Source organism: Triticum urartu, chromosome 5, assembly GCF_003073215.2.
Source record: "Triticum urartu cultivar G1812 chromosome 5, Tu2.1, whole genome shotgun sequence".
In the NCBI taxonomy this organism is placed as follows: domain Eukaryota; kingdom Viridiplantae; phylum Streptophyta; class Magnoliopsida; order Poales; family Poaceae; genus Triticum; species Triticum urartu.
The window spans coordinates 397,040,803-397,053,216 of record NC_053026.1 but is presented as its reverse complement, the minus strand read 5'-3'; the positions used below and the strand labels follow the sequence as shown (position 1 = coordinate 397,053,216).

The 12,414-nt window shown below is 49.2% G+C and overlaps 1 protein-coding gene and 1 pseudogene across 1 annotated transcript; both read left to right on the top strand.

Annotated features, from left to right (window-relative positions):
• Positions 1–4,517: 4,517 nt before the first annotated feature.
• On the top strand, positions 4,518–6,423 carry LOC125509255. Its single transcript, XM_048674184.1, has 2 exons — positions 4,518–4,957; positions 5,070–6,423. Exons 1-2 carry the CDS (start codon positions 4,637–4,639, stop codon positions 6,207–6,209), a joined length of 1,461 nt encoding a protein of 486 aa, XP_048530141.1. The 5' UTR covers positions 4,518–4,636; the 3' UTR covers positions 6,210–6,423.
• Positions 6,424–6,603: 180 nt separating this feature from the next.
• LOC125509256 lies at positions 6,604–11,121 on the top strand (annotated as a pseudogene).
• Positions 11,122–12,414: the final 1,293 nt, after the last annotated feature.

Sequence of the window (12,414 nt, the reverse complement as noted above, 5' to 3'; positions counted from 1 at the left end):
GTCTCCCTTCTCAAAGGAGACAAAGTCCACATGATGCACATTGACGATCCTCGCCATCTAGAATCATAAACACCAAAATGCATCAACAAAAAAAGCAAAATTGGATGACCCAGGGTTTCCCCAAATCCCCACAATGTGGAGATTTCAACCAACAAAAAGGGGAGGAATGATGGAGAATACCTTGAGGGGTCAAAGGGAAGGATAAATCACCGATTTGGAGCTCTGATCCATGAAATTTTGTGGGCATTAGGTAGGGGCTTGAGTGGGGCGGTCGGGGTGGAGAAGGGGAAAAGTGAGGGTTTGTGGAGGGAAAAACAGGGGAGACTCTGTTTTGTGGACGCAAGGGGCATGGCGCCCTGGGGCGTCATGATCATCAGCACGGCGCCCTGGCCTGGGGCGCCATGGTGCCATGCCCTGCCAACGTGACAAGTCACCACTGACCAGTATGGCGTCGTTGACCGATGCGTTATGTTATCTAGCATGGCGCCCCGGGTGCGGGCGTCATGCGTGTAGGGCCATTTTATGAAATATTTTCAAAATAGGGCCATTTTGTACTGGACTTTGGCCAAAGGGCCAGTTTAGTGATTTTTCACGCAGCAATCTGCTTCACCAAAAATCAAGACACAAGCAAAAAAATATACAGGTATATTTTTTAAAACATAGGGGTGAAACAATACACGTGTATTTTTTTTAAAATATAGGAGTGAAGAAAAGAGCCCACGTTACCCGAAAAAATATTGGGCATCAGTCGATTTGGCGTCCCGCATAAGCCCGCAAAAATAGAAATTAGTTCAAAAAACTCATAGGTCGATAATTTTTTATAACTAACTTATCTATTTTAAGTACAGAGGACGGCGGACAAGCATCGCGCTTCATCCCTGCTCCTCCCGACGCCTCGTCCCCCTTTACCACGCGTCCACGCCTATCCTTTGGTTACAACGTTGTAGCGAGCTACGTTGTCTCCACCTCTGGCTGGCCTTGTCCTAGTGAGCCCTCGTCGAAGATGAGGCTGGCGGTGACGTTCACTTCTCGAGCTTGAGACCATCTAGGGCCTCTTTGATTAACAGGATTTTGAAAATATAAGAATATGAAAAGTATAGGATTACAGTGGTATGTCAATTTAAATCCTATAGGATTAGCAAAGAGTGTTTGATGCCACATGAAAAACAAAAGAAATGTAAAAAGAGGTTGGAGTGGATGTTAGATTTCCTATGAAATGTAGTACAAAAGATTTTATAGGATAAATTCCTATGGGATCCAATCCTATGAATCAAAGGGCTGACATAGAAAAAATTCCTAAAGATTTCAATTCTCCAAAAATCCTAAAGATATCCTTTGAATCAAAGGAGGCCCTAATCTGAAAAAAAATAAAAAACGCACGTGAGGCCAACTCCACCGCGCGACCCCAAATCGTCCGGGGTTGTTCGTTTGAAGTAAAAAAGGGCCCAGCGGGAATACTTAAACGGACAAAACTGTCCGCTGATGTCCGTTTCTGTCCGGCCAAACCCTAAATCTAGACCAAAGTTGTGGGTCATAAATGCGTCTGAATGGACACCAACGGACGCTCTCCTCGGCCTCTCTCGTCCGCTCGTGTCAGCCCGTGGCCCACCTATCAGCGACCCATGCATCTAGTTCCTGGCGACCTCGTCGCTCCCACGCCCGCCGCAGTGTTCCGCCCGCCGTTCCGCCGCCGCGTTCGCCACGGCGCCATGCATCTAGCTAGCTAGTGCTTGCATGCGTAGCAGCAGCCGGGTGCTAGCTAGCTAGCTAATGCTTGCATGCGCAGCAGCAGCATCCGGGTGCTAGCTAGCTAGCAAGCTACTCCACGCAGTCTGTGCAGCAGCTCGACGGCGAGCTCACGACCCGGCGCTTGGACGCGCGGGCAACAGCAACTCCACGCCGGACCACGGCTCCTCCGGGTACTGCCGAACCAGGTCCGTGGCCTCCCGCGCGAGCAGCCTGGCGTAGGGCACGGCCAGGAAGGCTAGCGCGCCAAGCACGGCACGAGCGCGGGCGCGTCAAACACGGCCAGAGGCGGCGCGCGCGCTGGGGGAGCTCGGGGCGGCGCACCCTGGCGGCGTTGCGGTAGGTGGGTAGCTTGGGGCGGGGCGACGGGGCGGGGCGGGCGCGGGGCGGCCCGGGAGCTCGGGGCGTGCGCGCTCCGGCGAGCACGGGGCGTCCCGGGAGCTTGGGGCGGGCGCGTCGGCGGGCGCGGGGCGGCCCGGGAGCTCGGGGCGGGCGCGCTCCAGCGAGCGCGGGGCTGCGGGGCCGCCGGGGAGCTCTGCGCGGGCGCGGCGACAGCGGCGAAGGGCGGCGCGCGTGCAAGTTCGGCTCGGGGCGGCGCGCAGCGACGATGGCTCTGCGCGGGGCGCGTGCAAGCGCGGCGCGGCGACGGCGGCTCAGGCCAAAGCGCGGCGGCGGGCGAGCAGGCTAGCGCGTGGGCGAGTAGCAGGGCAGCTTGCGCGCGGTGCCCGACGGGCGAGCTCGACGCGGACGAGTAGCAGGGCAAGCGCGGCTGGCGAGCTCGGCGCGGGGCGCGGCAGTGGCGAGCAAGCGTGGGCGGGGAGACGCTGCAACGAGACGGGGCGGACCGTTTGGGGTCAAGACGCCTCGTGCGCGTTGGGCGCGAATGCTCCAAATGCCTGTCCGCCCCCGCCGAATCGCACCCAAACGGACATCCAAAAGACAGATGCACCCAAACGGACAGATGCGTGGACGTGCGCGTCCGTTTGAGGTCTGCGGCGGAGTTGGCCTGAGTACCCTCGTCGTCGCCCATCCCTATGAGGTCCTGCGTAGGGCTCGCCAGGACACCACGCGCCTTCTTCTCCCGACAAACTAAGTGGTGTCAATGTCTTTTTTTTAGGAACGGAGTGATGCCAATTGCCAATGTCCTTTGGAGAAAACGGATTCTCCCGTGCACGGGACCTCCCGTGCATGTAGGAGCCCTTGATCTATTGAAGATTCGTGACCATGCAGTTATGTATTGGCTATAGTATTACTATGCTCTTTTGTATTCATTCTAACATGTCACCTGACATCTTTTGCTCATGTCTTCTGGCCACCTTTTGCCTCTAACATCACCTCTCCTCTCATTTGAATAGTAGTTCACACTTATTTGTCTCTCCCACCAACTAGCACACACATAATGAATTTTCTTGGAGCGTCATATCTTTTGAACCATGAATCCGGTTGCTGATATTTTTATATATATGAATAGTTCGCATCGAGAATTTTAAAAAAAGACCAATATTGATTTCATTTCAAGTAACTTATTTCACAGATTCCAAAGAACATATTTCACTCAACTAAAAAGGATAGTTCACAATTAACGTGATATTGAAATATGAAATTGGAATGCAACTAGCATATATAATGTGACACTGAAATATGAAATATGAAATTGAAATTTTCAGACCGCATCCATTTCAATATCCAGACCAGTTTCAGTAACGCATCCATTTCAATTAATGTGAGATTGAAATATGAGAATGTAACCAGTATATATAATGTGACAATGAAACATGAAATTTGAAATTGAAATTTTCAGAACGCACTCACTTCAGTTTCCAGACCAGTTTCAGTACCGCATTCATTTCAATTAATGTTTCCAGATATTTTACTCTTTTGAAATAAACGGTTACACATTTCTAAATAATCAGTTTCACAAGTTGACATTTTAATTTCATATTATTTTAGACTTTGAGAACCTCCATTTCACTTTTCACTGAGTTGTTTCCCAAAATCACATATATTTCAATTGCACATTTTTAAATAACATATTTCACTTTTTTGAAATATATTATTACACCATTTTAAATAACCAGGTTCACAAGTTGCCGTTTTAGTTTCGTATTTGGATTAAATAGGTTTATAATGAAATAGGTTGGTTTCACATATTTCTATTGAAAAAGAGTGTCTTTTTTACATTTTTCTAGTGAAATAGTTTGTTTCACATATGAAATGTGAAACGTTGAAATATAAACGTGTTTGAAATGTATCAAATATTAGTCTTGTTTTAAAGGTTTTGGCCTCAGGAGTTCAGATATATAAAAAATCAAAAACGAATATTTGATTCAAAAGTTATGAGTCATTTAACATTTTGCATGAAAAATAAAATGCAAGTTTTTAGTGGGAGAGAGAGAACAAATAGCTATGCATGCACCGTACTATCTCTACACTCTCTTCCACCTTTATGTAAAAGACTGACACAAGTACGGATGCAAGAACAACTGCTACAGGACAATCTGACACGCCATCGCTTTGTATTGTCGGACGGACGGACGTATGCACCAATGCATTTTTTTGTCGAGTGTGTATACTGTATAGTCGAAAAAATCAAAGTTCATTGCCTTCTTGCTACACAAAGTTTTGGATTCCAGATTCCAATCTCAAGTTGCGTTATTCTTTAGGAGTACTGTCCATTTGGTGGAGTATAAAATAGCTAGGCTGACTCGAAAGATCCGTTTGCAAAACCTTTGCTGCTCTTCAACGACTCGTTCCCCTACTGGCCTGCTGGATTGTTTATACGTCATCGGGACACGAGCACATGCACGTGATGCACAGGCGTTCTTAATCCGGGTCGAGGCATCGAGAGCAAGCACGTACTACCTGCGAGTGGCGACGACGCACGCGCGCGATGCCGGAGCAGAGCAAGAGGCGGCGAGGCCGCAAGCGCACGGCGGCGGCGACGCTGCTCCTCGCGTACGCGGCGCTCGCCATGGAGCGCGCCGACTCGGCGCTGCTCCCGGCCGTGTACAGGGAGATCGGCGCCGCGCTGCAGGCCTCGCCCACCGCGCTCGGCTCCATCGCGCTCTCCCGCTCCGTCGTGCAGGCCGCGTGCTACCCCCTCGCCGCATACCTGGCCGCCCGGCACGACCGCCTCACCGTCATCGCCCTCGGCGCATTCCTCTGGGCCGCTGCCACCTTGCTCATAGGCCTCTCAACCACCTTTGCGCAGGCTGGTGACCCTTGCCCTTGCACGTTTCCATTCATGCTCACTCGCGGCCGTGCGCCCGTGCCCTGGTCCAGAGCTCTGGTCGCTTAGAAAATCGAATGATGCGATATTGCAGATGGCCGTGACAGCGGCGTTGAACGGCGTCGGGCTGGCGCTGCAGATCCCGGCGATCTTCGCCTTCGTCGCGGACTCCGTCGACGGCACGAACAGGGGCATGGCCTTCGGGTGGCTCATGGTGGCGAGCAAGGCCGGCACCGTGGGCGGCACCACCCTTGGCCTACTCATGGCGCCCACCTCGTTCTTTGGCGTTCCGGGTTGGCGGCTCGCCTTCCTCCTGCTCGCCGCCGTGGGGGCGGCGGTCGGCTTGTCCATCCGCGCGTTCGCGGCCGCCAGCAAGGCCCCGGTCCGGGCCCCCAAGCCGGTGCGGCAGGAGCTGCAGGACTTCGCGAGGGAGGCGAAGGCCGTGCTACGGATCCCGTCGTTTCAGGTCATCGTCGCGCAGGGACTCACGGGTTCGTTCCCCTGGTCCGCGCTGTCCTTCACGGCTATGTGGCTCGAGCTAGTCGGCTTCTCCCACGGCGAGACGGCGGCGCTGATGACTCTGTTCAAGGTCGCCACGTCGCTGGGCGGCCTCTTCGGCGGCAAGATGGGGGACGTCCTCGCCGGGAGGCTCAAGAACTCGGGCCGCATCATCCTCGCGCAGATCAGCGCCGGCTCGGCGATCCCTCTCGCCGGCGTCCTGCTGCTCGCGCTCCCGAGCGAGCCGGCGACTTTCGCCCACCACGGCGCCGCGCTGTTCGTCATGGGGTTCATGGCCTCCTGGAACACCTCGGCCACCAACAGCCCGATACTGGCCGAGATCGTGCCGCCGCGGTCGAGGACGAGCGTGTACGCGCTGGACCGGACGTTCGAGGCCGTGCTCGCCTCGTTCGCTCCCCCGGTGGTCGGCATGCTCGCCGAGCACCTCTACGGCTACAAGCTGGTGCGCTCTGCTGCCGGCGGCGCAGGGCACGCGGCCTCCGTCGAGACGGACCGGCACAACGCGACGTCCCTCGCCAGGGCCCTGTACACCGCGATCGCCATCCCCATGGCGCTGTGCTGTCTCGTCTACTCGTTTCTGTACTGCACCTATCCCAGAGACAGAGACCTGGCGCGGGCTGAGACGGCGCGAGATGGAGGTGGAGCCCGTCCCGGTGGCGAGGGGTCCGACACCGAGGATGAAGGGGAGGAGGAGAGGGAGCTGCTGCCACTGTGATCGTCGTTTGACTTACCAGTAGTGTTTTACTGCCTCCGTTTATTGATTCCCTTAGTATTTTATGTCAAATTTTTTGACTATGAATAATAGTTTATAATTTTTAACTAATAAAAAAATAAGGACCTCAAACCTTTGGTTCGGTACGAGGACTTCCCCAGGACGAACGAACCTCGACAGCCCGAACACAATAAATAATAATCCTACATCTCTATTTTTAATGGAGCAGTTGATAGTCTTCATCGATCAATTTTCGTCTCATATTTACTGGCTTTTTGTTTTAAAAAATTTTACGAAATTTCGTAGGTTAACGAGAGACAACTATGACGACGCCTTAGCCTCCCTCGCACGAAAAAAAACACTTTGACCGGCGAGCTCCTTTTTCTCCCTCGCACCAATCGCTCCTGTCCCCGAGCCCCTCGCACGCGCTAGGGTTCCCCCACCCCCATCTTCTGCAACGACCACGCCGCCGCCGCCCCCATCTTCTGCGACCACCACGCCGCCGCCGCCCCCATCTTCTGCGACCACCACGCCGTCGACGCCGTCCTGAAGCATGCTGCTCCTCTCCCTAGCCAAGTCGCCCTGGATCTCGCGATGGAGGTGGCCGCCTCGTGGCCATGGAGGGCTCGCCAGCCGCCTCCGGAGTCCCACATCCCCAAGATCGACTGGATTGCAGCCGCCTGGCCGAGGTCGTCGGCCCTCGACGGGCTGGCACTACCTCGCCTGTGCTTGCTCCCGTCCACGCCGCCGTCCTGCTCGGTCCGCGGCATGACCTGCTCGCCGCGCCCGCCCAAACCCCAGGCCACACTTCCTCTTCCACTCCGCGTACTCCTGGTTGCAGCCCCAGCTCGCCACAGGCAGGGATCAGCGGCTCGCCGGCGTGGCGCGTGGCAGCGGAGAGAAGGGGGGCAAGATCGGCGAGGCAGAGTTCTTCCGGAAGGACGGCGTGGTGGGCGACATGGACGGATACCTCAACTACCTGTCCCTCGAGTATGACTTCGTCTCGGACACCAATCCTGCTTGGTAAGACTTCTTGGCTCTTTCCTCCCTTCTCTCCGTTTAGAAACTGAAAAGGTTGTGATGCAAAAATTCGATTTGTTGCTACCTGTATTCAGACTGATCTGCTATGGGTGCGGTTCCTTGTTGCAGAGTTCTCTATATTCCCTGCAGGTGCCTTCCCCTCAGATTCTGGTTGCAATGACATTTTTTTGTTTAATTGTTCGCATGTTCAATAACACAGGGGAAGGCGGGAGAGGGCGCCATCGGCATCTCTGTCCTCCTCTACTTGGTGGCCGCCATGTACGCGGAAGACCATGAGGTCGCCGGGTCCGTCGCTGGCTGACCGAAGCAGGGTACCCAGACCCTGCCGTCGGTCGCGAGCCTCGCCGTCTACCTTCACCAGCCACCCCGAACGCCATTTGTCCGGCTGGGCGGGGAAGGAGCGACGATTCGGAGATGTAGCAGAGCGCTTGGCCGCAGCTGCTCTCGGCACGCGACGGCGTGCCCCGCGTCCAGAGGCTCGCCTCGGCGCCCACATCGTCCTCCTACTACTTCTCGGTGCCGCTGACCCGGCGGGAGTCGAGGGAGATGACGTACATCCAGAGCGTCTGCGCGCAGATGATCCGGCTCTGGTGCTCCATCCCCGCCAGGCGCAGCGCGAAATCTGGAAGAGGTGAGGATGCTCTTCTTAATTTGCTCGGTTATACGTTTCTGTATGCCGCGTGAGTTTCTGATGAGCGTGAGGCAGAGAGAGATATCCAAGTACTGATGAGTTCCTCATGCGTGCGTGCGGGCGCAGATCACAGCTTTACTGTATGCTATTTTCGTCATGTTGATTCCTTTGATAATAGCTACAATGTTAACAATTTTTGTTAGTTATTTGAACAAAATAGCCAGGGATGCTGTCCAGCTGATGCTTGGTATCCACTCGAAGTTCATCATCCATTGTATTGAGGTTATCTACCTGGACTCTGTAGTGACTTTATATTTTCTATAAAAATATGAATTTCATGCTACGCACTGAATAACTGTACATTCCGACCCTTTCCTCGCCCATGTCGTATGCCGTCAGCAAACATCACAAAACAGAACCTGTTTATGTCATCAAAGTCACACAACCCACTAACTACAATCAAACTGAAGACTTCATTTTCCTTTTACTTTGTTGCACATTTGCATCCAGGTCAAATTTCCCATTTGTATCTGAGAGTAAACCATGCTTGTATACATGAAAAAATGAGCACGCTTTCGACAGTCCTTGGTAGAAAAGATACATACTGATGATTGCCATCTCAAGTTTAGTGTTGTCAACTTCAAGTCCCTGGTCCCTGCTGCTCTGAACTGAGACATATTTGACCCACAGTTGGCTGCACACTAACTGTTGGACAGAATGTTGACATGTTGTGCTTACTTTATATCATGATGTATGATTACTTTATAACATGTTATATGTCTTCGTAAACGGTCCCAAAAAGGCAAAGATAACTTCAGTTTTGTTTGGTGATTGCCAATGCGGCCATAGCACAGCACCACTCCAAGCTCGAGAAGGATTGCATTTTTTGTGTTTTGTGCCATCACATATTGTTCCATCGTCACGTATGTATAACAGTATAAGTGAAGAATTACTAGACCTCTCCTAGGCACATGCTGATCCATTTCATATTCTTCTAAATTTAAGAGTCACCATTTAAATTGCCCTGGATTAAAGCTACGTGCACTGATATTTATTAATTGTTGAAGCTCTATTTTTTTGTTCAATTTTGGCTAGGATCTCTCGATGATGATCAGCAGTATTGCAAGTTCGGCAGAAATAAGTGAATACTGGTCAGTATAATTATATGACGATAATATTGGGGTACAAGATCATTTCCTATTTTTCATGGAGTTAGAGAACAAGATGGTGCGTTGCATGTTGCACATTCAGTATTGCTACATAATTAGCAGGTGATCTTTAGACAAGTGAATGTCTAACTGCCATTGTCAAGTGACAGTGAGAAGAACAACGTTTACAGCCTGTGGAGTATCTTCCAAGTTAGATATACCATCCCGCAAGGTCAAGATTTACTGAAATGGATTATACTTAGAGTTGGGACGTCGCCTTACTTTTAACATTTCAAACAGTTTCCCTTCTCTAGGTATGGGTGTTTCTCAAGCTGTCGCTCGAGTTTCTCATCATGCTCTGCAATTAGATTTTCTACCTCTTCATGATCATTGTCTTGACAAGTGAAGTCCAAGATGGGTAGATTGTCGTACACTCGCTTGGTATCTGGTACTTAATTACTTGCTTACTCTTATTACTCCCTCCGTAAACTAATATAAGAGCGTTTAGATCACTACTTTAGTAATCGAGACGCTCTTATATTAATTTAAAGAGGGAGTACTTGACTGCTGAGCTCACAATCAGAAGTTCAGAACCACAACTTGATGAGAACATTCTGAGCTAACTAAATATAGTGTGCTTCTCTTTTTATTCTACATTCTATGGAATACTAATTATAGCATGGGAAGGTATGATCTTGATGGCCTCTATGCTGCTATCAGGCCAGGTTAGTTACAACTACATGTATAAACTGTTACTCTTTGCTCTGATTCTCATCTTGCTGAGGATTAAATTCTTGTCAAGTAGTTTCATCAGATAGTTCTTAGTAGTGCATTTTCCCAGTCACAAAATTTTCCTTTATCCCCAAGGATAAGTTAGAGCATAAAAATGAATTCAGGAACTGGGGTGGATATTGTTAGGAAGGGCATATTGTTGTACATCTATGCCTGCCTGCACTATGCACCATTTCATTCACACGGGAAGGTATTGTAACATCCAGAAATAACAAGCTAGCTGAAAAGATATGCATACTATTGACTTAATGGTTGTGAAACTCAAATATTTGGAGTTGCCCAAAAGGGAAATAGAGGTTCAGGGTTACAGTGGAAGCCACCACCCACTGAAACTGCAATGAGTTGACTGGAAAAAACCACCTTCAATATATAAGAGTTCCTTCTTACACCGCCCCAAAGGGAAATAGAGGTTCAGAGTTACAGTGGAAGCCACCACCCACTGAAACTGCAACGAGTTGACTGGGAAAAACCACCTTCAATATATAAGAGTTCCTTCTTACACCGCCCCAAAGGGAAATAGAGGTTCAGAGTTACAGTGGAAGCCACCACCCACTAAAACTGCAACGAGTTGACTGGGAAAAACCACCTTCAATATATAAGAGTTCCTTCTTACACCTACACTATAAAAAAAGGAGTATGAAAAAGTCACCTTGGATCATAATTCAAGGAATGTATTACTCTTTGCTCCGTTCTATTTAAAATACATATTGTAACAATTAACATGTTAATGTGTGTCTGGTTATGTCTTGCCTTGCTACTTGGGTGCCACCGATGTCTGTTTATTGTCTTCCATGCAAATAAAAGAATCCAAATACATCAGGTCTCTTAATATTTGTACATACTACTGATATTTGTTTCTTTTTTGGCTGAAGCTCTCAAAGGTGTAGCCTTCAAGCTTTACAATATGGGTTGGGATTTCAGAGATGATTTGTGCATTATAATTGTAATTTGGGTAATTTCTTGGTTTGAGGAACATAACTGCAACTCGAGTGACTGAGCACATGCAACACTGCAGGCGTACACCTTGAAACAGACACCTGATGGCCTGGCAAGTTCTACTCCTGAAATCAACGTCTATGGCTTGAGTAAGTGTCAGCGGCATCCCTAGGTCCAACAACAATCATGCAAGAGCAATCTGTGGTGGTAGATTTCTGCATGATGTATCTTGAATAAGGATGTCACAGTTGTATTAATGTTTGTATCCTGCTAATTTTGCAAGACAGTTTTTGAAATGTAACTTCAAAATTCAAATGACTTCCTTTCATCACCTTATGAATAAGGAAATTGGTGCATCTCTAATTGATATTTCATCTTGAACATTACTACATTTAATAGAATTATGAGTGAATTGTATTTTTGAAAGAACTTGTAACCTGAAGTAGAGAAACTTATTGTATACAGTAGGGCAATAAAGAGCAATTGCCTCTAATGACTTGGTTTTCTCTGTACCTCACATCACACAGGGTGATAGGGTCAAGCTTTCCAATTTTCCAGTATGAGCTAGATGTTTGTTTCGTAGTCCTGTTCTGTAAGTTTTTATTTAGGTCCCTCAAATTATGTTAATAAGGTAGACGAGGGTACAGCCAGTATGAGCTAGATGTTTGTTTCGTAGTCCTGTTCTGTAAGTTTTTATTTAGGTCCCTCAAATTATGTTAATAAGGTAGACGAGGGTACAGGAAGGAATGATGACTCTCTCTCCCTCACACACACACAGACACAATCATGAGCCGCGACATCCAACCAACAGACCCATGTGTGCCGACCAAACTAAGGAGACGCCGGCGCCACTTCCCCAAAGTTAATTTCCCCATCCGAGTGTAATATTTGTCAGACATGCGTTGCACGTGCACGCTTACTAGAGCCATAACTTTGATGATTTCTTATCAGCTTCACAAGTCTGTACAACAGAGCCAAAACAAATTTGGTCATGTTATTGAGGGGTTTGTCTGAACTCCAGCGCAAGGACTTTCTGGTTTAAAAAAAAAGAAATTTTGGTCTCTTTAATTACAAATTGATTGCAACATCGTGTTAGTCATCCATAGTCTCTAAAAGGATTTGCTAATAACAACAAATAATCAGTACCACCACTAACCCTTTACATGATGCATTGTCGGTATATGTTTCACATCACGTCGCATCCATTCTCTTAGTGTAGTCAGAGTGTTCATCATTTTTTGCAATTGGCCTGAAAGATATCAAACCTCTAATATGTGGTTGTAAGATGTGCTTTGGTTAAACATTCTATTTACCCACCTTCAGGAGAATTGTAAATGACATTTGGTTATTCATGTATACCACCCGTAGGACTCATGGGATTTATGGATTGTCAATAGCCCTCATCTGATTCCTTGTGATGTACTTATATCGCTTTCTTTTCAGTCTCCTTTTCATTCGAGCGGGGTGATGAGGGAAAGAACTGGTTGTGGTGAAAGTCAGTTTAGTGCATTAAGGATTGGAGGTTCTGAGATTTGCAAAAGGTGATGGAGGATGTTTAGTTACTTTGGCTCATGATATAGTACTGGAAGATGAGTAAGGTTGATGTTCGGCTCGATCGCCGATGAGGGTAAGGCCTCCGTGGCGGGGTCCATCCACCCGT